The following is a 24,776-nucleotide window of genomic DNA, read 5'->3' as shown; positions in this document are numbered from 1 at the left end:
ATGAGTTGGTATTTTAACTTATACCACGTTCATCAGCAAGCTCCAGGCAAGCCCTGTGCAAAATTTAAAAAAATCCTATGTCCCGGAAAGGTTTTAAATGTTCGCTTATAAAAGAGACCTTGTCGCCAAGCTGTACGCGGGCAATGGGCTCTATGTCGTCACAGTCGTTGACCTGCGGTTGAATCCATTTCGTTGGGAAATTTGAAATGAGTTGGTATTTTAACTTATACCACGTTCATCAGCAGGCTCCAGGCAAGCCCTGTGCAAAATTAAAAAAAATCCTATGTCCCGGAAAGGTTTGAAATGTTCGCCTATACAAGAGACCTTGTCGCCAAGCTGTATGCTGGCAATGGGCACTTTGCCGTCACAGGCGGTGACCTGCAGTTAAGTTCATTTCGCTGGGAAATTTGAAATGAGTTGGTATTTTAACTTATACCACGTTCATCAGCAGGCTCCAGGCAAGCCCTGTGCAAAATTTAAAAAAATCCTATGTCCCGGAAAGGTTTCAAATGTTCGCTTATACAAGAGACCTTGTCGACAAGCTGTATGCTGGCAATGGGCACTTTGCCGTCACAGGCGGTGACCTGCAGTTAAGTTCATTTCGCTGGGAAATTTGAAATGAGTTGGTATTTTAACTTATACCACGTTCATCAGCAAGCTCCAGGCAAGCCCTGTGCAAAATTTAAAAAAATCCTATGTCCCGGAAAGGTTTCAAATGTTCGCTTATACAAGAGACCTTGTCGCCAAGCTGTACGCGGGCAATGGGCTCTATGTCGTCACAGTCGTTGACCTGCGGTTAAATCCATTTCGCTGGGAAATTTGAAATGAGTTGGTATTTTAACTTATACCACGTTCATCAGCAAGCTCCAGGCAAGCCCTGTGCAAAATTTAAAAAAATCCTATGTCCCGGAAAGGTTTTAAATGTTCGCCTATACAAGAGACCTTGTCGCCAAGCTGTATGCTGACAATGGGCTCTTTGGCGTCACAGGCGGTGACCTGCAGTTAAGTTCATTTCGCTGGGAAATTTGAAATGAGTTGGTATTTTAACTTATACCACGTTCATTAGCAAGCTCCAGGCAAGCCCTGTGCAAAATTTAAAAAAATCCTATGTCCCGGAAAGGTTTCAAATGTTCGCTTATACAAGAGACCTTGTCGACAAGCTGTATGCTGGCAATGGGCCCTTTGCCGTCACAGGCGGTGACCTGCAGTTAAGTTCATTTCGCTGGGAAATTTGAAATGAGTTGGTATTTTAACTTATACCACGTTCATCAGCAGGCTCCAGGCAAGCCCTGTGCAAAATTTAAAAAAATCCTATGTCCCGGAAAGGTTTCAAATGTTCGCTTATACAAGAGACCTTGTCGCCAAGCTGTACGCGGGCAATGGGCTCTATGGCGTCACAGGCGGTGACCTGCAGTTAAGTTCATTTCGCTGGGAAATTTGAAATGAGTTGGTATTTTAACCTATACCACGTTCATTAGCAAGCTCCAGGCAAGCCCTGTGCAAAATTTAAAAAAATCCTATGTCCCGGAAAGGTTTCAAATGTTCGCTTATACAAGAGACCTTGTCGACAAGCTGTATGCTGGCAATGGGCACTTTGCCGTCACAGGCGGTGACCTGCAGTTAAGTTCATTTCGCTGGGAAATTTGAAATGAGTTGGTATTTTAACTTATACCACGTTCATCAGCAGGCTCCAGGCAAGCCCTGTGCAAAATTTAAAAAAATCCTATGTCCCGGAAAGGTTTCAAATGTTCGCTTATACAAGAGACCTTGTCGCCAAGCTGTACGCGGGCAATGGGCTCTATGTCGTCACAGTCGTTGACCTGCGGTTAAATCCATTTCGCTGGGAAATTTGAAATGAGTTGGTATTTTAACTTATACCACGTTCATCAGCAAGCTCCAGGCAAGCCCTGTGCAAAATTTAAAAAAATCCTATGTCCCGGAAAGGTTTTAAATGTTCGCCTATACAAGAGAACTTGTCGCCAAGCTGTATGCTGACAATGGGCTCTTTGGCGTCACAGGCGGTGACCTGCAGTTAAGTTCATTTCGCTGGGAAATTTGAAATGAGTTGGTATTTTAACTTATACCACGTTCATCAGCAGGCTCCAGGCAAGCCCTGTGCAAAATTTAAAAAAATCCTATGTCCCGGAAAGGTTTCAAATATTCGCCTATATCAAGCGACTACACCACTATCTGCCTAATACATGATCGCATCAAATTTACAAGTTTTGTGACCTTAAAGTATATCTTATGTGAACGAATATTGTCAGATTCGGTAGCATAGGTATGTTAAAGTTACATTTGATGTTTTTCGATAGTCAATGTGTTCTAATTTGGGTATGTAGTTGTGTTTTGTTTTTGATGAATCCCTTGAAGTGGTGTTCATTCATGCGTGAAATATATTTCGTTGAACCAAAAAAATATTTCGCCGAAATGACAGTAGTTGCATTTCTTCTTCGTGTTGTTGTTGAAAAGCCGAAATACAAAGTTTGTCTGTTCCAGTTCCTATTTAATTGGCCTTAAAGAGTATTTGATATATTGATGTTCAAATATTTGTAGGCTATTTAGAAAAATATATAGAAGGTAATTTTTATCTTAAGTATGAAATAAAAAGAGAGAATCACAAACATCATGTCCAGATATTATTTTGATCCCAGTGAAACAACTGATATTGTTGAGGTATACTAAATTGCTTTTTTACCCAAATGTTTTACACAATTTGTGTGTGCATTAACTTTCTTCTTAATATTATAGAACAAAGCGGAAAAGAAAGAACCAAAGGTACACTTTTAATAAAAATATATTTTCTATTTATCATTATGAAAGCTTTGTACAGCCATAATGACCTTTCTTATTATTGCTTGAACTTCAATGTTTACTATATTCATATTTGAAAGAACCAATAGAAAAATAATTATGTGTATATCTTAGAGGTACTTTTGAATTACAGGACCCATTTGCTGGACAGGCCCCTATTTCTGAAGAAAAAAAGACCATTCATAAAAGAGGAAAGACATACGCAACTAGCAATATTTTAAACAAAAAGCTTAAAGGTATGTTTTGAATTTACTACTACTTTTTTTGTTAAAGAATGACTGCTACATCCCGGATTAAAAAACAATGTTGATATTTATCTTCTGCACACTTTGAACAAAATTAAAAGATACTCACCAAAACAATTTACTAATATGTAGCTTTCCAATCTGGACTGCATGCATGCAATGAAAGGAAACTATTTATTTATAATGTAAGACTAATGGCAGGTTTGACAAAACAACATCTTTGTTAATTTTGCACTAAGGATGTTTAGAAGAATTTCAGTAGTTGATGAATTTTTTGACTAAATAATAGTAGGAAAAATACTATTGTGAGCTGTCACTTTGTCAACTAGACTTTTTCACACCAGCAAATTATTTTTGGGACTTAAAGGCAACAATTTATCCAACATTTAAATATGCTTTTTGTTGTGGCGTACCTACATTTTTATTTTTTTCCTAATGTCAGTTCTTAGCTTCTGAAATGTGCTTCTTCTAAAAGACTTACATTTAAAGCTATTAACCTTGTCTGTGTGTAGGTCATCTGAGTAAAACTGAGCTGAAATACAAGCATGCTGTCCAACAAGCGGCAAGATTTGATTTACTGCTAACAGAGGAACCTGGGTAGTGTATTTGGTTTTGTTGAATTGCTTTGCTCAAATGTGTTTTACAAATATAGTTTACCAGTTTGCCAATTGTCATAATATGAACATATTTGTAAAATTTTATGTTGCTGATACTGCCAGGCATATTATATTTTAATAATCTATCCTTCTGGCACAATTTACCACTCTCTATACCCTAATGAAGTCCAGTTGTACAATAGCAGGTGAAACGTCGGACAAAAAAAAGTCACGTCAATTGTGCCAGAAGGACAGATTATTAAAATATATGTATAAAAGCAACCAATATCTTGTGTTGTCAACCTTTTTTTTTCAAAGTAACATCTATGTCAGCAATTATAATAAAATGCTAAATTTTATGTGAAGGTTTATTGAAGCTGAAGAAGGTGAAGAAACAGGGCAGATTAAACAAAAAGACATCGCTGATGCTGCAGACATTGCAAGTGCCAACAAATTCTTTGAACTAAACCTGGATCAGTTTGGCCCCTATAGAATTGATTACACAAGAAATGGAAGGTATGTACACTAACAAGTTGTCTGCATGAGATTTTGCAAAACCCTCCTGAATACTGAATTTATTTTGTATGGATATTTATAGACACCTTTTACTTGGAGGAAATCGTGGTCATGTTGCAGCATTTGATTGGGTCACAAAACGACTGATGTGTGAAATGAATGTAATGGAGGCAGTTAATGATATCAAGTAAGTCAATTTAGAGACGTATCCTCTGGAATTTAAAAAATGCTATGTTTATTTGTTGTGCATTGGGAAAGCACATATATACTTTCCCTTAAAAAACAAAACAATCATTATCCTGAACCGCAAAATAGCCATTCAATTGTTACATATATAATTGGGATATATATGGTACATAGCACCAATTATACATCTTTCTATGGATGGATAATCTTTCTAGTGCAGTTGAGTTTACAAGCTCGTTTTTAGTATGGTTTGTATAGATGCATAAAAGGCACAATAAATAATCAATAAGTAGAAGCACTACAGTCACAAGCTGAACTGAGAAGACCTTACTTGTCGAAACAGTGTACACTACTGTCTTCACTTTAATCATATGATTATATAATTTTTTGTGTTCTGGCATCAACCAAGCATTGTAGCAAACTAAGATTATTTTTAGATGGTATTAACTTAGTTACATGGTGGGATTAAACATGCTCATGGTGTGCAAAAATTTCAGACACCTTTATTTGAAACACAGAAAAATAAGGAGTTTATTATTCAAAAAAAGGGTTCAGTTGTCTTCGAAAAACTGGTAAACAAATGCAAACGGCAATGTACAATACAAAGATAGTCAAAGCCATAGAAAAAAAAACAATTGAAATACTGCAATTGAAAAAGAAAACACATATTTTGTGTCTTGTCTGCTTGAAAAGTAACATTTACACAATAAAATGCAAATAAAGCAAATAATAGTGACAGGTTATGTGTAGACATGGACCAACACCATAATTTGCTATAAAAGATATATCATATTTTGATTCAGAAAATAAAGTCAGTGTGGATGTTGTTTCATTTCACTGCCTTATTTGCACTATGTGGGAATGCAATTGGTACTTCATATTGTAACCCTTATTTGATTGATAGGTCAGTTTATAGCAGAATTTCATGCTCATTGTGGTACAGTTTCACACTGTTTGTCATTTGAAAAAAGGAAAAAAAAAGAATTTCACCTTCCATTTAACTGATTTAAAATAAAAAGCATTTTGGTAAATTGCTAAAACCATAAACATCCTGTGGAACCAAACACACCCTTGCATGTATCAGAGACTTTGTCTTTGTGCCGCTCCAGCACATATTGTCTGTTAGCGGAGTTTGTCGGCTGTGTGCTCAACAAAGGCATGCTTTAGTGCTTTGGTGGCCTGTGTCCAATTTCTTACATAGATAATGGGTGACATCATAATTTTAGTACTTTAGATCAACCCAATTTCCATCATGTTTGACTTTGTTATAACATCGGCCACTGCGTCGAAAACCACCTGGAAGGAATAGGTTCAATGTTAATTAAATTTAGTTTCAACAGTTTATTGATTTCATTTTCTTAAATTGTAAGTTTTGTGACCTCATAATGCAATTTTTTTCTTGTAACTAATCAATGCACTTGAAAATTTAGCCATTGTGACAGAAAAGGAAAAACACATAAACTTAAATACAGATATGTTTATTCCTTACAATATATATAACAGCTTGTAATAGCATTTTCTAAAATATACAGTAAAGCATATGTGTACCAGGTCAAAGTAATTTATTACCTCTATATTTCTTGTGTCTGTTGCGCATGTGAAGTGGGAATAAATCTCTTTTGTACCAGGATGTATATTTAGGTCTTCAAACTGGCGTCTTATATATACTGATGCTTCTGCATAGGTGTTCTTACCTAAAACAGAAACAAGTGTAATTCTCTGTATCCACCCACTAATGACTTTATGGATATTCAAGTAAATCTGTTTTTTTTTTTCAATTATGTGCAAAAATGGCTCTATAGCATTATCAGACAAAAACCTTTCGCATTCAGTTTAAATTTTTTCATAATTGCCTTTAACTCTCTCTTACCTGTGTAATCAGGAAAGCATATAGAAAGGGGAGAATGCTCAATTTTCTGTTGAAAAAGATCTTTCTTATTGAGGAACAGAATCATGGCTGTCTTTGAGAACCAAGAATTGTTGCAAATTGAGTCGAAGAGTACCATGGATTCATGCATTCTGTTCATTTCCTCATCTTCTAAGAGCATCTGCACAACAAATTTGATTCAATTTTTTACTTTCTGCTAAATATCGAAACCCAATTTATTGGATTAAAGAAGTTGGATTTTTAGGTGTAAAATCATTCAGATTTCTTTCAAAGGCTGCTTCTTCTGAAAAGCTCCCCTCAATATTTTTTTAAATAGTTTGGTGTTAATGTGGTATGTGCAGATTGTAACAGTCATTGGCAGAGAATGTGGACTGGTTTCCAGAGTATTTTAACTAGTCCAGAGTATTTTAACTAGAGGTATAGACATAAAAAAGTTTTTTTTCTTCAAAACATCTGTTATCTCTATGGCTAACAGGGACTCAGCAACAGATTTAGCAAATACTGTGAATAATCCTGAGTCGTCTGATTAACGATTTTCTTCAATATATATGTGTTTGCAGGCATCATCAGTATCGCTTAGTCAAATAGAATCTATAGCAACTAATTGTTTTGTAAGACTTGTAGGTTAAAGCATTGGTCCCTTTTTAAATATTACCTGGTCATAACCACTCAAAGCCACTACAAATATAATGGCAGTGACGTCTTCAAAACAGTGAATCCACTTTTTTCTTTCTGTTCTTTGTCCTCCAACGTCCACCATCAAAAAGTTGATGTCTTTAAAGGAAAATCTGTGCGGCAAAATTGGGCTGCATTCTGTGCGTTTTTGATGTAATAACAAAATAGTATTTTTTTATTGCTGTTGATTTACCGATTGCAAAATCAGGTCTGTCTATTACGTAATAATAACAGTTTACGTAGTGTCTTTTAGGCGAGGTACTCCAGAGCGACTGCAATGTGTAAATTACACTAACTTGGTTTCTGTTATTCCAGTGGTAGTGACTCTTGTTCGTAGGATGTCTTGGTCAGTTGGTACATATTTAGGGTCGAGAATTTCTTCAATTTCGTTCATGTAATATTCGGTGGAGTCGATCAAGTGATATTCCCGCGAACGCGAAAACACGGTCTGTGACGATAAAGATGAAGTTAGGAAAGGAAAATTTATAGTAGACGAACCTTGGTTGAAGCAAAAGATGTCCTCGATTTGACATTGCAAAATTTTTAATTATTCTCCCAAAGCCGCATACAAATCTTTGGAAAAAGTGACGGAATTAAGATTTTTTTGTTTCTAATTCTGCAAGTGAGCAGTATTAAAAATTTTGTAATTCCTAAAGTTCATCAATAAAGAATCTGGAAAAGTAACTCTTAGTAGTCGTACTGAAAATCGTTGTAGCTAATACGTATTGACAAACCCATTGATTTTATGACTGACGTTGTGTATAACATTAATATTGTGTTTACAAGAAAGCGATATGATATTGGTTTTGTGACAGTGTATTCCGACGAACGTCTGGGATACTCAGAAAAAATCACACATATCGTTACGTATATGCCTTGACGAAATATCGACGATATTACTGTCAACACAAGTCTAACCTTGACTCCTTTATCCCCCCATAGACATTTTATGCATTCGCCAATATCACTGGGAATTTCTTCGTGGGCGGTGGCAGCAACTCTCATTACTTTCTTTGCGTCCTCCTGCAAAAATACCGATTCATTAAGTCACGATCGTCCAACTAATTTCTGCTACATTATTGGCTGCCTTATTAACTCTGAACACTGGGTTTGCATCGATTATTGTTCATTTAATTTCGATTATATTAGTCCATTAAATTGGTCATGACCAACGTTTTTGTTACTCCTTCGCTTTAACTATAAAAAGGGCCTTAACCAACCACAGAAGATATCAAATAACTGACCGCTCTTTCCGGTTCGCCAAACGGGATTTCTAGCTTTTTCATAGCGTGCAGCATGGACAGCATCCCCTGCATCACATTGCTGTGGACCACCGACCTGCGCGCAATTGAAAACAAATAGTTGTTTACTGTTGCAAAGTCGTATGTAAAAATCTAGTAAAGGAGAACAGTTGTATGTACATTCTTAGTAACACGAAATCCTGATGTTTTTAACCAAAATAGGTGTATGCCTAAGCAAAATCAAATCGAATTTTACATCATAATTCGAAAAATTTGAGCTTTAGTATGAACGTCTATTCTTACTTGTACTTGAATCGTTCCTCTTCTGAGTAACCATCCTTGTGTATAATTACCATCTGCTTCACCACCGTGCTTTTGCCTGATTCGCCAGCCCCAAGCAGAAGAAGCTTGATTTGTTCCTGAAAAGCCTGCAGAAGGATGCACGTTTAACACAGCGTTTGGGTAATAAATATTGCACTGTTCGTTTGTTAGCTTAAAAACTTTTTAAAAACATATCCTAGGTCAAGATTATCTTAATCTCGGACAAAGATGTGTTTTTAATAGCATGGAAATCATTTGTGAAAGTTTTGAAGGCTTGTACAGGTGATTGACTTGTGTTCATATCCACACGTTAATTTACGCTTTGGCCTTCATGACTTTCCTCCGCGTATGCCCGAGGTTATTTTCGACGCCGGCTAATTGTAGCTTTTGATCATTCCAACACAAAGTAGCAGTGAAAAAAATATGATATTGTCTGTCGCCGGGCCATGTCTAGCTTTTTCACTTGTCACCATATGGTATATATACGCTTATCATATGATGCTGCAAGCGTTCTTTTCTCCTTTTATTGCATTGCGCACCGATTTAATATAAAATTACCCGGACTGATCTTTAATAGATACAAAAAATAGAAAAAAACATATTTCTACGAATAAATGTTAAATACTCAGCAAAATGCGGAATCGATAAGAAATTCAAAAAAGGGACAGCTCCAATCTAATCTAAATAATATCTTTAATCAATACATCGTAATTTGCTTGAATAATTTATTTCTGTAAATCTTCCACCCTTCCTCAAGGAACACTGCTGTATTGTTATTTTTTGTTTACAAAAATCGGACTAATAATCACGCGAGGTATTACTGTTATTAGCAACGCATTTTGTGTTGTACCTTGGTCTCATTTTTAATCTGACGATCGATGTTTCTGCTTTTCTGGCTTGCTTCGACGTTCTCTTTTGAAAGGCCACAACCCATCTTCAACATCTGGGTCGCCTTTGTTGTCGCTCTTTGCACAAAAAAATTTTTTCAGTTCAAGTAATCCGAACTTGTGTGAGCACGAAAAGAAAGAAACTCTTTTTCTTCTAATTTCGGTCGCCTTGTTGAGTGGAAATGAACAATTTCATTCCGATGATGCTTATTTGAAGATTGCTATGATTGTAATTCCTTCTTCTGTAATTTGAATCTTGTCCTCAACTTCTTTCATGTAGTCAATTTTATTTCCACAGCGGCGCGCTATTCATGCGCACAAACAAACTAACTGTACTTCTAAAACACATAATGCAAAGTTACAGCAACGTGCAAAACAGTTCGCAAACGTGAAGTCAGTATTTGGAAGATGACTAGAAATTCTAGGGAATATAATATCAGTGTGCGTTTATTAATAGAAATAGTATAGGGTTAAGTAGACTTCCGCGCTTTGCAAATCAATTTCTCTGGACCGTAATAGCTGTGACACTTCCTACGTTAGAGCGCGTTTAGTTCTTGGCATATTACATAAATTTGTATCCTGCGTTTTCAACAACATGCAATCAATATGCCGCTGCTAACAATTGCTCACTTGCATAAGCAATACGTAGCGAATCCAACTCTTGGTTTAGTTGATTTCCTCAAACTATTGTCTAAATAATGCGGTATAGGATCACGTCGAACTTTTCGTGGCACATAATATTTTCCTATTTATTGCGGTCGTAGGGTACGCCGATGTACGTGTGTCGTGTTTGGCTAGCTGGACATATCCCTGACTCAAAACGTGCGGTTTCACTTTTAGCGTGGTTTAACCGCATCTGGATTAACAGGCCGCCAGACCGTTGGTCACGCCCAAAATACATACGCACGGGGCAAGCCGCTGCGCTTCCTATCCAAAGCAAACGCTTCCCCCCCACGCACGAGAATATACCGCTTCACACATCAGCCGTTCGTACATGACTAGCCACATGATCCTAGTAATGTTAACTTACACCGTTTGCGTACTCACCCTTAAATGCAAGCTTTGCTAATTCATAGTGCGTGTTTTAACAGATGGCTACACAGTGAAAACCTGTTCGCTGTCGCCCAGCGAAAGTGGTTGTACGTGTACGACAACCAAGGCATCGAGATTCACTGCCTCAAGAAGTTTGACGACACGCTGCGACTGGAGTTTTTACCATATCACTTCTTGCTTGCTGCCACGGTAAGTAGTTGCATTTTTCTATATACCCTGATTGTCGCTATCAGTGCTTACTCTTCCCGCTTTTCACTTAGAACTAATGTTTTTTGAGTTTAACTTGCGATTAGTGGGACTGTGGCCAAAAGTCCCATGACACTTTGCTTGTAGCCAAGACCAGGATATTCCGCAATGAACACACAGCAGCCTTACCGGGTTATGCAGATTATTATTTCTATGGCATTTAGTGAAACAACTTTGGCACATATGTGCTTCTCAATATACCTCGCATGGTTGCATCAAAACATTGCAGTTGCCAACTTTTTTCACTACAGCAAGTTTCCGCAACTGCATTAGGTAAAAGCCTTAAGATGCGACGATAGCACAGGCTTATATAGGATAAAGGCTATGATATGCCTTTGTGTCATTAAATACTATGTTAGTTTGTCCCGAAAAGCTTTCAAGCAGTAGTAAACATACCAGGAACGTAAGTGTTTGTAAACAAGAATCAAACCTGCAATTTTCACTTCCATTAATAAAATGCCTCTTCATACTATCAAAAAACACCTAATATTACATTTGCCTATTGCCAGTATTGTTATGACACATGCAGCTAATTAAGCTATGACTGGATAAATCGAAAGCGCTAACTAGCTATTTTCATCAGGCCAAATCACGCTACTCTCGAACCTTCAAAATCAATGAAAAAGAGCCTTTTTGTCAATAACACAAGCATAATCCTGCTGCGGGCCCTATTGTCAGCAAAGTATCGCACAATACATGTTCCATAGCAGCGCAACATCTGCTACTGGACAATGCCGACATTTGTTCAACAACACCTGTCTGGTGGTTGCGGTTCGTTGGTAATTTTCCTATCCGCATTTAGCACAATTTGGAACCATATCACCCCATTCTGCTTGCGCAGGATATGTGAGCCATTTGGATTTTCACGGTCTATATGCCGTTGTGGTTCAAGTCATTCGACCCTGTTAACACCTGGTTTGTATTCAACTGTGGACGTGCACTGAGATACTTGTTAGGAACTACTTTGCTACTTATACCTGCTAGTAATAACCTGTGTTGATCTACCTCTTGAAATCTGAAAACCTCGAGTCGCAACATTGCCTAAATACCAAAAAAACTGAATGAAAAAACGCCTTTTTTTGATTGCATTTACGCGGCCTAAGGTTGACACTTTTGTTTAACTGTTTTCTTCCATCCACGCCTAAAAACCATTCCCTTGGTCACATCTTCACAAGGGCACCATCGTGTTAAACTAATTCAGTACGTAGACCATATACACCAGCCCAAGCTCGCAAACATCAACATACTAACGGGCGTAGCTCACCACAGCGTCGGCACCAGCCTGAAACCCACAATTACCAGCGTAATTGCCGGGCATCAGATGACACAGTGTTTTCCTTTCCGTTCTATGAAACGGCCGCTTACCAGTTAAGCGATCAAATGTTGCCCTGGCCGCTTGGCCCATTTTTTTCGATATAACAATTGACAAATTTGTGGTTTGTCGGTTGCCATTTAGCGGACTATAATTGTTTTGTTTTTTCTTGCTTCATTGGTCGTATAAAATGTTACCAGTTGAGTGGGGTCGCACATAGGCGGAAAAAAGCTCGCGTTATTGGAACCGCTTCATCACTTATTTCGTACGACCTGAACGCCTATCTGTGGCCCTTACGTCTGTATGACAATAAATACTTTTTGTAGCCACGAATATTCCATTAAAACTATACAATTTAATCACAATAAACACTGCAGCTAACTCTCAGCATAATAGCACGTAAAACTGTGCAAAACTGCACTTTCTGTCCAGTATTAGACTCAACAAAATCGGCTGAACGTTGTTAGAAGCTTTATAACTAGGTTATATTGTGGTTAAGTCTGTTATCGGTGGACACTAAGCCAACAAACGGACGTTAGTGTTTAGACGACAACATTTCGGTTATGACGTCATAACCTGTTAGCGTCGGACGTTTCCTTAACGATGGTTGCCGCAAGCTCGACGAACATCCCGTACAAATCCACACACTTTTATAGTCGAACGCCACGCTTTACAACTATTTGCTCTGCGAAGCTTTGTAGATTAATCGTCGCTAAACTTTACGGCATCCGGCTATAATGGGAACAAGCAAGACAGCCAAAAACTTTCGTACAAATCGCACAGCGCCTACAAAACGCTTGGTATCAAGTACTGCTGTACTTAATGTAAAGCCAAGTAGCGTTTTACTCGTATTGATGCTGAACGAACTGAACGTAAACTTGTTTGAACATACACTTTGCAAAGGCGTAGCACGTTAGCTTCTCACTGCGCAAAGCGAAACGTCCTTTTAATCCCGCTTTCTCACTGCTTGCGCATGCAGTCGTGCTGAAAACTGTGGCGTTTTTTAAGAGGTTTTAAACGGGAAACGTAGGAACCATCCCATCAGCTATTTTAGGCGTCTTGGGCAGATTATAAGCTTGGTTGCCAATTGTCACAACAAAGGTTTCCTCGAATTTCGCTCAAGCGAGCTACGTTGGCATTGCGAGGTACAGACCCGCGACAGCCTTCCCTTAATATTTTCAGGCCAAAGTATTTTTGCTCGCCTGAGATAGTAAACATACAGTTTGCTGGTTGTTCTGCCTCGCATTCCATTTATCTGCCAGTGTGCTGTTCAATGTTGGTCGCAAGTCAACTTACAACTATAGTTGACTTTTGACCCAGCAACGACATATTGCCGCCTGACCTTCACACCTTTTTGTTTCGTGTAGAATCGCCGCGGCTTCCTGCAATACCTCGACGTGTCAGTTGGCAAAATCATCGCCACTATCGGAACCAAAGGCGGCCGCCTGGACGTGATGTGCCAGAATCCACACAACGCCACAGTGTTACTCGGTAAGTGTGGTTCCGATAACGAACAAGGGCACCGAGGTGACAAAATTGCCTTCTATACTTTACATTCTATCTTATGCAATATTCATGGCGCCGCACGGTAATGGCACGCGCGTATGTCAATTCCTAACGCATCGGGCATCCGTTTAGTTGCACGGTTTGTTCTGTTGGATACCGGGTTTTTCACTGATTGGGCTGTAATACCCATATGTTCCCCTTGTTTGGACTAACATAACCCTGCTTCTTTCCCAACAATTACATAATTAACCCGCTGATCTTTCTACGTTTTGCGTCATTGTAGGTAATAATCCATCGTTTACGTTGCAAAGAACTTCCGACAGCTTAGGTTACGCAACGCATATAAACATGTATGCAGACTGTTATGCAGCAACTGCTACCATACATGGGACATATAGAAAGGTGGGAGTAAAAGCGTTATCCCATAAAAAATGAAAACTAGTTTAACCATGTTATACACTGCACGTAACCACGCATCTCATTCAAAACACTATGAAAAGAATTGCCTTTGTCATAAAATCTGTTTTGGTTTCGATTAAGATAAAGACAATTACAAGTTATTCGGAAGCAAAAGGTCAGCGGTTTCTGTTTGAGGTGGTCAGCTTAAACCGCAGCGTGCAAAACTTACTTGGGCTGTCACGGTTCGTAAGTTCGCGGGGGGTGACGCAGGAAAGCACGTTTTAGTTTTGCGAACGTGCCTTCGTACGGTATCTCTGCAAAAATAAGCCACTAAAACGAGCCTTTATGCAAACCAGTGTTTCGCAAACTGGTGGTCACGTGAGATTCTCAGGTGTGCCATGAAACGTTTTGGCAAATGAGCTATTCGCAGACAAAAAATACTCAAGTGCCTTCTATCCATTAGAATGATCAGATGACTGATAGTAACATTGTAGTTGCTTTGCCTATTTTGTAAGGGTGATTGTCACGTTATAATTGTATAGGGTTGTTACGTAATAATATATTTTAAACAAGACGTCATATTGAGTGGTGTTTTACAAATAAACGCATTAACGTGCCACCAAAAATATTGCGTCAATAATTTTCCTATTCTAGAGATTGGCAACCCGTGGCTTCGTAGCCTAGCCACATGCGACCTATTTATTCACGCTGAACGTTCCTGTGGCCAACGTTTTGCAACAGTTCCCCAAAAGTTCCAATCCCAGGACGCAAAAAACATGTAAAATAAGAGATTCAACTCTTTTGACCTTCAACGTATAGTTAAATTTCTGCACAGCTAAGACCAAAACCCCCGCTAATTTGATATTGGTTTTGTAGACCACGTTATAGTTTATTTGCTTAAAAGGTCAACTGCTTCTTTGATGCTAAAGCTGTTCGACCTTAGTAAGTGTGTCCAGTTCAAGCTTAAAGCGCTTTAGACTGCCCCGGTTCATGGTAGAGGTCAAATCTGCTGTGGCTTTTTCGTCAGGAAAATGTCGACCAAACGTGGGTTGTAACAAAATCTCCGTCGTGGTTATGCAGCGATATATTGCTATGGATTCGTATACGTTTCCCTTTTACATTTTTACAACTCGTGGGACTTCTCATAACATTGCTTCAAAGCGATAAATGTATTTCTGATAATACATACAAAGGTCACCACAACGGTACAGTTACGGCATGGAGCCCGAATCAACGAGAACCGCTGCTGAAGATGCTTTGTCATAAAAGTGCTGTTCGTGCAGCTACCGTGGACGCACAAGGGAAGTAAGTGGCTTATTGTTTAATATATCATACGTCAACCCCGCCCTGGACTGCTATTCGTTATAAAGCGATGTACTTCCGCGATATTGCTCTGTCTATGCAGGTAATTTCTTGCATTTTGCCTATGTTTTTCGTAAAATGAGCAATAGCACATGAGCTTAGGCTTTCTTATTCGTGCATTTTGTAACATTGCCAAAAGCCTTGTTGAAATAAGTTTTAGGACCTATCTAAAAATGTTTTTTCTCCGTCAAAACGCTGTTATGTGAGACGACGGATTTGTTTTTCAACCGGTTAGTTACCCAACACCCGTCAACACTAATCTAATTTCGTTTTCAACGTATGTTGCATTTGTCACAAACGAATGAGCAATACCAAACATGGATTGCTAAATGCGAACACTCGGTGTGTTTGGCTCAAAATCAATGAATATCGATTTCAGTTGTCAATTCGCATATGCGTATATGACAACTACCGCAAAACCCGTGCGTCCCAGTAGAGAGATATACGATATTGGTAAACACACAAAAGGGTCTGAGATGATGTATTTGTTTAGCCTTTGACGACCGAATTTCACTCGCCCTGTTGCCATTTGATTATTTTCAAAGACGTTTTTTCTAATGACCTTGTTTTACACAAGTACAGTATCAAAATACAGCATAGTGACAAACTGAAGCGGAAGTCAGCTGTCCGTTTAGAAAACTAAACGATTGCTTAAAATGCACAAGTTGTCTAACCAATAACTGTACAGCATCTCTTCTCTTTTCTAACGGCTGCGATCACCAATACCCCGCAAGAGCAAAAGGGCCCCTAATATTTAGTATAACCACAAAAAAACACAAAGCGTGTTATTTTCCATTACCTTCAGTGGCTGAATTCCAGAAACAATACAATGCTTTTATCTAGGTCTCCTTTAACGCTTACCGATGTTTGACATTTAGAAAGGGGATAGTTGCTCCCATACGGCAAATGATCTGTTAACTGCTGCTGATTCTAAATCCTCAACAACCTAAATAACCATTCGACTAATTCAGAAAACTATGCAATACACCTGTCCTAACTTGGGCCAAGTAGTCGACAAACCACTTTCCAATTTCACAAAATTCATTGTGACAAATTTTCGAGGTACCCCATGAACAAGGTGATAGCCAATAACCGCTTACCTTGAATTGAGTTAAACTGTGGCCGCAATGTCATTTCCCTCCGATATAAATGACGCCGGTTCGTTAATATGAGCATTTTTAACCCACTCAGTATAGGACACATTGGCCACCTTCTTCCTGGTCATGCTGCCGTAGCCCACCTCGTACATATAATTTATCGTGCCATGTCTTGCGTCAACAGTTCACACCCTAGCTTTGCGTTGAAGTCACTTTCATAAGCTGAGTATACTACGGACTGGAAAACTCTCCTGATGTACAATATATCAACACCCTCCTTTTTTAACTCCGACATCAACAATTTGGGGGAACGATATATGTTTCGTAAATCGTAAACAGCCAAACTATATTAATTCGCACATTGCGGCTCCAATTCATAGTTATTAACTAATAAAGACAACATTTATTGCAACAAATTGAGTAGGGATCGGTACGAAGGACTTTTCAAAGCGGACAAACATGCTGTTCATGTTGCTAGAATAAATTTTTTCGAAGTTTAACACTCATCGTTATGATCGACTAAAGTTAGATGGTTACTTTTGCTGTCCGCTAATAACGTTCACTGACTGGCAGTCACGTTACCTTTTCTGTTTTCAAAAGAGAAAGTGTTGCCAACGGTCTGCCGCCTCAAAGAGAGCACTCAATTTAAGACTGAGGACTTTGAGCGTATTAATAACGCCGGCGTCGTTAAACGCCATAAATAATAAATTTTCATGCCTTTTTTTATTTTTGCCGCATGGGAGGTTTTCCTGGAAATTTTTGACTGAGACGCTGGAAATTGGAAATGGCCGTCTGATCCGCTTAAAACGCGATGGAAAATTAGACCTATCCACATTCGGCGTAATTACGAACTTCAACTGGACCAACCTTTGCTTGCAAGACCAAAACCTTTTTAATAATTAATGATGCAAATTCACCGAACCTAAGCACAAGCCAAGCAGCATTTTCAATCCTGTCACGCGTGCGTTCACCACCTTGTCGAAGCATCTTTGGACTGCGATACCTTATTGCCACGCATGCTTCTTTGAGCGTTACAGCCCAAAGACGCAGTAAACTTTTGCTATGAACAAAAACTAAGTACTATGCGACTCACGCAAATTGCATAAAGCCTGAAACCCGAGCTTCATCAATTCAAGTGTTTTTATTGAAAACAGTTTTATTGTAAAGTGTGTCTATGCCCATGGACGATATTCCGACAGCGTGCTTGTTTAGCACTAATCTATAAAAGACGCCAATTTTGGTCGAAAATCTGCTCTTTTTGTCCATCTGTCTTTGCAAACAATTTTGCAATACTAACACGTACGTACGTTCATACCAACATACCCAACTTTATCATTCCTACAGGTACCTCGCGACTTCCGGACAAGACCGCCGCGTTCGTATATTTGATTTGCGCGCATGCAAACCACTTCACACGTACCAGCTGCGGACTGGACCTTCGAACTTACAGTTCAGTCAACGTGGCCTTCTTGCTACTGCCTGTCAGGATGTTGTGCAGGTTTACAAGGATCCTTGTGTACAGGTTGGTATACTCGTTTGTCATCGACCGAATACGGCCACGCGTTAGGTTGCTATAAGGTGGATTTTTCAGATTAACTACATTCGTTTGAATTGACACGGCTGCAACTTTACAGAACTGGGTATGGTGCTTATTTTGAAAGGGGGTAATTACAATCAAGTCCGATTATATAAAACTTTTAAGAATGTTTTAAAAACTGACCCTGGCATGTTGAACTAAACAACACTACATGGAAACTCCTGCCTGCCATTTTAAACTTCATATTTTGTCTATGTTCTACATCTAATGGCAAAAATTTCAATGCCGTGAAAGAAGTTTCCATACTCTCATAAGCGAAAGACTCCCACATAAAAAATGCAAGCTTCAGATATTTCAACGAGTTCTGCTTTGTCAATTCGTATTTAAAATTATCTTAGGGTTCATTTCTCGAAGCTCTTTCGCCAGTGAGTAAATTTGCTGACACACTCCAACACAACCAACCATTATTGACAACCTCACCTGCCAAACACGTCAAACCCTTTATTGACCTTCCCTAAATTTATGTAACTTCAATCAGCCACATCCAGTCCTAAGAAGCTAACCTGACAGCAGCTCGTGCACTGTGCTAACGAGGTAATTATTCCTCACAAAGGAGAAGCAATGCAGCCAAGTCCTTTGGGCATTGAAGGCTTGTAACAAAGTTTCGAGTCGGGAATGCACGTTTCTTCCGTATACCAGCATCTATCGATCGCATGGGTGTGTCAAAGTCGGGACCTAAAACCTGGTTTGTTTTGTGCTTTATCTGGGTCGCACTTAAACAAACAAGCATTATCTTTGCTTATCGCTTTTGTTTATCCTGGTTTGTGTGCTCGGTTGAAACAACCCTTGAACAGCACCCGCCGCAAAACGAGAATTTCAAGTATTCTTTGGGAACTTTTACCCGATTCTCTCAACAAGCGACTAATTTTTTTTATCATTGAAATCTGGACGTACATTGTATGGCTAATTCCAAGCAAAAGAAAACACTGAATAAGCTACTATAAACGCAAGAAACAGTAAAAAATCCCAACAACATAATGTCCATTGTACCCTATACTATACAGTATACACCAGTCACCAACAGCTGTCTATACATTCAACGTCAACGCCTAACTCAAGAGTTCTTGGAATTTGCTTGCGTGGCAAATCTGATAGAACTCTATAATCAGGGCTGTGGTTGCCCTCAAAAAAGTTTGCCCGCTTATACCCGCATCTCTTCCCGTCTCATGATCGCCTAATCGGTAGGAAGCTGTCAAGCTCGCTATGGTGTTGCGTGTATTGGAGCGACTGTTGTGCGTAATTAGATTGCGCTTGCGCCACGAAAGCCTGTGACTGCCATACTACACAGCTTGGTGTTCATCTTGTCGCGTGTCATGTCGTAAAATGCGATTATATATTTTTTTTATCAATGAACCCTTGGCATTGACGTGATGATAATGTTGAAGTGAAGGCAAGTGGGTTTACATTTTTTTCCACCTTTAACTTTCTCCTATATTATGCGAATATTCGGTCGCATAGTGACGCCACAACTTTCGTTCGCTATACAAAACTCTTTCTTATTTCACTACTTAAATTAATAAAAAATCTTCAACTCCAACCTCAGCGGTGATAAGTCAAATCGCAATAAAGACGCTACTTATACATTCACCATACGGTGCATGTCGAAAAAGATTAAAACTGCCTTTACACAAAAACATCTTTCAACATGACGCAAAACACGTTCATGTACTTTACGCACAAGGTTTTGTCTACCATCGCCGCAACAGTAAAAATCACCACTAGCAGTAGCAGGACACGTTCGTGCTTTCAACCCCAACTTCCCTGCGACAAAACGGACATCACTGCGGTGCCCTTCTGTCCCACAGGGCGTAAGTAACGACTTTACTGGGGGTTGCTGGTCCGACAGCAGGCGGCGTTGCTTCTATGGTTGTTTACATCACAATGGAGCGTCACCGACCGTTCGACGTACGTCCGGTATTCTGACTCAAACCCTTATGAATGCGCAGTGCCTTTATCTGAACCGAAAGTGTGTATTACAGGCCTTAGTTACACGTTTGAAACCAACGCGTTTTGCATCTTGACCCCAACTGTGACATAAACGAAACCCACAGCGACAATATGGTTTGTCTAGATCACGGTTTCGAAGCGTACTTAAGACCGTACCAAACGCGTTTTTTTCTGTACGATTTCCCTTACGTAATTGAAAATGATGTTGGTCCCCGTGTTTCCATGACTTCGAAAGTTTGTGGCCATTTTCTGTCAACCGCAACTAAGCACAATTTCCCTATCTGAAAGAGTTTCTCCTCATTTTAATATGCTTTGTTTTGCGTTTGCGGTCCGGCGACCCAGTAGCACTAGTAGGGTCGGGACCTTTCATTGACCTGTTTCCAAGTTTTCCAAGAGTATTGGTAAAAATATCTTCCTACACCAAACATGCGCTCAACGAGCGTCCGATCTCCAAAACATATCGATTTGCGTTTTGTCTGAATCGTTGCCATGGCGATATGATACGCGTACCGAACAAAACCCACATGAAATTAATCGTGCAATCGCGTCAGAAACCAAATGTGACGTGACAATTGCGTCATTTAATAATACGCACTACAGACACCTTCGGTAAAGCATCGACGTTCGGATAATGTTTTTGGAGTAATAGTTTTGTATACAACCTGGTTCTATATTGTGCACGGCGTGAGAAATCAACAAAGCAAAGGTTATTGACGTTGCCAATTGCCGATGCGTCAATACAGTTGCGCCGCCTGTCAATCAGTGGCACTGTCTAATAGACCACAGACATTTAGTCCGACTGTCATTCCAGCATGGTTCTGACTGCTGTCCTTTTTTAACAAATAGCCAAAGCTAAACTATCTATTTTTCTCTCATTGAGACACGAAAAGCCTCATACCGCAACTGAATGTAATAAATATATTTTCTAAAAACTGATTAATAGAGCTTTTAACAAAACTTGTTTACTTTAGGTGCAGGAAAAGCCCTATCTCACACACAAGCTCAAGTACCCAGCATCCCACATCAAATTCTGTCCGTACGAAGACGTGCTTGGAGTGGGACGTGCCGACGGATTCGCTAGTCTGCTCATACCAGGTAAAGAGTTCTTTCATCATTTACATAGCACAGGACGACTGCAATCGTCACAATTGCCTTTTTTTCAATTAAATCGACATTGGCCCATTATTTGTCGAAAATCCAACACAAATGCGTCCCCGTTGTGGTTTTGACTTCATGCGAATCGCTGTTTACAACGTAATTCACAATAAATTTTAATTTTTTTTGTCTGTGAGCCTTCACATGAACGATTTGTGGCTACGCTGACATACACGCTATACAAAAGTTTATGCACACTGCCATACTGCACAATACTGTAATTACCATGGTTTCTGCCCGTAGCAACGCGGTGTGCATTCCACAAATTCCTTGTCTTTTGTTTTAACGCTCGCTTAATCCCCGTTCAAATCAACTCAAGAGTTTATTGTACAGCATTTCGTGACAAAAAACTATCTCAACCGACCTCTTGAATGCCAAAAATCACTATTATCCTGTGCAAACCGAACCTGTTCGTGACAGACGGACAGGAAGAGGCTGCGTACCGTCTTGGCGCAAGTTTTTGTCGAATAATTGAAGTTGTTCCGCGTGGTCGGATGTGGGTTTAGCTTATTGAAAATATAATAGCCACCTTGGCCAATTAGCTGTAGTTTCAAGGAGTACGATTGTGATATTAAATTCAGAGTCGTTTGCGAAGCGACGAACTTGTAGTAACCTTAGTATTTAGTGGCGAAGGTAATCAACGCCATTTCCCAAACTAATTTTGGTTTGGCGCTTTTATTTATCTGACGCCTTGAATAATTGATTTGCAAAACTTTTAATTTCTTTAGTCCTGTTGCTAAAATTCGTGCATTCGGCTCTTACTTAGCACTTATATCTTAGGACCTGCAAAGATTTTCAACGTCTGATATCGATTAAGGCAACCATATAACGTAATAGAGGAGCTCTCTTTCGAATATATTTCCAAAACCAACACCGACTCCTTCAAGGAATAGGTCGATAAAAAGACCACATATTAACGGTTAGAGGGGTTTTCAAGCTCAGTAGGAAGTTTGTGGTCGCCCTAAATCGCTGCAGACGCCGGTTGACGTCACAAAGTGCAGTGGTGCGTGTCCTAACGTCAGCATATTGTTATTGTTGTTCCACTTGGTCACGCACCGCAGCTGATGGAATGGAAAAGTGGTTTCGGAAGCTGTTATGTGAAATTTTTTTCGAATGCGGTAATATGGAAAATATCTGTTTGGTAAACAGATAACGAAGTTGAAACGTTGTCAATGTTATGACTTTTTTAAATTAAATCACCTATAACCTCCTTGCAACCACCATCACCCCGTGATTGTTTCGCCAGATACAGTAATTCATGTGTGTTTTTTAAAATGCTGAATGTTTAAATTAATGGGTACTAAGCGATTACAGTGTATCGTAATTTCTGTGCTTCTGTGCGTTAAGAATTCAAAATTATGTCATATATTTCAAACCACCAATAGCACCGCATTTTAACATGTGACCTAATAAAGACAACTTCCGATACGCTTTCCTAATTCCTTGAACATGTAGATGCCAACTAACACTCATATTCCACGCGTTAGTGAAACCACCGTGGGGTAGAACAGTTTCTCGTTGTAAAGTTTTACATATTGTTTGCTTCGTCAGCTCGTGAGTGGCGTTTTACCGAAATGGAATTTGCCTTACCGTCATTTGTGTGCGTGGAGAATGCCAGAAATAATTAGAATATACATAACACGACATGACCGCATTCTTAAAAGCGCTTGTTATAGGTCAGACGTTATGTGTTTTTGTGGAAAGTTGTAACCTTTACAACGAAAGGTTACGCGCCGACAATTATATGATTTTCTCCAGAAAAACACTAGAAGTTGTAAATCATATTCGCTGAAATTCCATACTAAACACCAAAACATTCCGTAATTCAATATCACTGATATCTTACTTTCAGACCATTAGAAATTTTGACTGGATTATACAACTGCAAAAATAAACAGATTTATATTTGTTAAAAATCGTTTGGATTACGAAAAAAATGCATGTTCTCTTGTAATTATTCACCCATTGTGTTTGTTTCATAAAAAACACTCTTTTAAATCTGCAGATTTCAGTACATTTTCTAGTAGGCTACACTAATTTTCGTATTTATGTTTACGCAGGCGCTGGTGAACCGAACTTTGATGCGTTCGAAGCCAACCCGTACCGGAGCAAGAAACAACGCCGAGAGTGGGAAGTTAAAGCACTACTTGAGAAAATCCAACCGGATATGATCTCACTTGACCCTTTCCAAGTCACGAGGGTAGACCACGTGACCGCCGAGAGACTTGCCAAAGACAAGGAGGAAAGATTGGTATGTTGGTTTCACCTGTATCGGAATGTACGCGACTTCAAAGCTTGTGTACAAATGTGAAAAGTTAGAACCAAATGTCATGTTCCAAATTTTTACATATTTGTGAGTTCCCCAATCTACAGGCACGAATAGGTTATAATTTTGGGTATCTTCAACACATGCTGCAAAAATATAATTAAAATACTCATATAAGCATTTGATTCCACTGGAGTAAATCCAAAATTTACATCATGGTAGTAAACCCTTTCTGTTTTGTGTTAATACAAAATTTGCTTTAAAAGAAAACACATGTTGTCACTCAGACCGTTCATACCATTTAACGTCGTTGAGTTAGCATCTTATCCAGGAATATAGGCTTGTCATCAACCACCAAAATGTTTGAAATACTATCCACATTTCTAGTTTTAGTGCATTGACAGTGGCACAACGCTTACGTTTTTGTGCAATTCGGAAAATTTTAACTAACTTCCCGTCGTTATAGTGAGCTACAGACAGGGCGACTCTTTCGACCTAACAAGTCTCATCAGTGCAACTAGCTATGGTGTGACTTATACAACGATCTTGTCAGTTAAATAGCCAAGCAAGACTTCCATTTTGTGGTGAATATAAAGCCACTATTAACCATGGGGTACCAAATAGGTGTAACCCGCCGGAAACACTGTGGCCAAGCAAAAGCTAAAACCAACGATGCCGCCAGGCAACGGGTCACAAAAAAAATCATGTGTAAGCAATAGAGCCAATAAAGTTTTATAGTGAGCTTCCCGCTGCTGTTCACAGGGTTACAAGCCAGACCCTCCCAAGTTCGAGCCGCGCTACAAAATGAAAGGAAGGAGCAAGACCGGTCGTGTGCAAAAACGGAAACAGATGGTAAAGGACGAAGTACTCCGCGACAAGATACGGGAAGACATACAAAAGAAGAGGGAGCTCTTGTCTTCCCCTTCTCAATCGAGTACAGATCACAATGTAGAGGAAGAAACAACGCAAGTGCCAGTGAAATCTGTATTACCGAAGAAGGCAGTGAACAAGACCGCACTTGATCGATTTAAAGCTAAAAAGGGTGCCTAAAAATAGTATCATTTTTGCGAGATTGTTGTAATTACCATTTGTCCTGACAAAAATGGTGTTTTTTGACTTTGTCGTCTTTTGCGCAAGTTGTCGGGCCTGCCTGAGACGCACAATAACATTTGGCGAAAGATTTTTGCGATGTGTTCCACAGGTGCTGTGGAAAGCGGATCATGCTCAGCAGGTTTCCCAGATACAGCAAACTCGCGTTGGCCGATAAAAAAATAATGGTATCTTCGTTTAACTATACGACTCCCTAGCGCCCCCTGACGACTCTTTTTCCACGAATTTTTCACTCTGTATCGAAATACTGCCTGAAATAAATGGGAAAGTGGCAAGTTGCTCCACACTTTGAGAAGGTATTTTTGAGGAGGTTATTATAATCAAGTACGGAGACAAAATACTGATTCTGGCGGCTGA

At 39.3% G+C, this 24,776-nt stretch overlaps 2 protein-coding genes across 2 annotated transcripts; one reads left to right on the top strand and one right to left on the bottom strand.

Moving 5' to 3' along the window:
- Positions 1-2,554: 2,554 nt before the first annotated feature.
- On the top strand, positions 2,555-24,646 carry LOC145913448 (WD repeat-containing protein 46-like). Its single transcript, XM_083001101.1, has 13 exons — positions 2,555-2,676; positions 2,752-2,778; positions 2,948-3,050; positions 3,572-3,656; positions 4,022-4,171; positions 4,254-4,358; positions 10,461-10,611; positions 13,348-13,471; positions 15,079-15,190; positions 17,689-17,866; positions 20,860-20,983; positions 23,104-23,294; positions 24,072-24,646. Exons 1-13 carry the CDS (start codon positions 2,629-2,631, stop codon positions 24,357-24,359), a joined length of 1,686 nt encoding a protein of 561 aa, XP_082857227.1. The 5' UTR covers positions 2,555-2,628; the 3' UTR covers positions 24,360-24,646.
- On the bottom strand, positions 4,835-9,703 carry LOC145914138 (guanine nucleotide-binding protein G(i) subunit alpha-3-like). The gene is made up of 9 exons (XM_083001918.1): positions 9,333-9,703; positions 8,465-8,589; positions 8,165-8,258; positions 7,839-7,943; positions 7,217-7,368; positions 6,901-7,033; positions 6,228-6,405; positions 5,927-6,051; positions 4,835-5,653 (listed from the first exon to the last, which is right to left on the bottom strand). The coding sequence occupies exons 1-9, from the start codon at positions 9,423-9,425 to the stop codon at positions 5,588-5,590; spliced, it is 1,071 nt and encodes a 356-aa protein (XP_082858044.1). The 5' UTR covers positions 9,426-9,703; the 3' UTR covers positions 4,835-5,587.
- Positions 24,647-24,776: the final 130 nt, after the last annotated feature.

Source organism: Ascidia mentula, chromosome 9 (assembly GCF_947561715.1).
Source record: "Ascidia mentula chromosome 9, kaAscMent1.1, whole genome shotgun sequence".
Classification (NCBI taxonomy): Eukaryota; Metazoa; Chordata; class Ascidiacea; order Phlebobranchia; family Ascidiidae; genus Ascidia; species Ascidia mentula.
This window is presented reverse-complemented; position numbering and strand designations above follow the sequence as displayed.

Bases quoted from the DNA above. Each gene is read 5' to 3' on its own strand.
- LOC145913448 (XM_083001101.1), top strand. From the start codon at position 2,629: ATGTCCAGATATTATTTTGATCCCAGTGAAACAACTGATATTGTTGAG. The intron at 4,359-10,460 runs GTAAGTCAATTT...GTGTTTTAACAG, and splicing joins GAGGCAGTTAATGATATCAA to ATGGCTACACAGTGAAAACC. The intron at 13,472-15,078 runs GTAAGTGTGGTT...ATACATACAAAG, and splicing joins CAACGCCACAGTGTTACTCG to GTCACCACAACGGTACAGTT.
- LOC145914138 (XM_083001918.1), bottom strand. From the start codon at position 9,425: ATGTTGAAGATGGGTTGTGGCCTTTCAAAAGAGAACGTCGAAGCAAGC. The intron at 7,944-8,164 runs GTCAGTTATTTG...GTATTTTTGCAG, and splicing joins TTGGCGAACCGGAAAGAGCG to GAGGACGCAAAGAAAGTAAT. The intron at 6,052-6,227 runs GTAAGAGAGAGT...TTTCTGTTTTAG, and splicing joins ATGCTTTCCTGATTACACAG to GTAAGAACACCTATGCAGAA.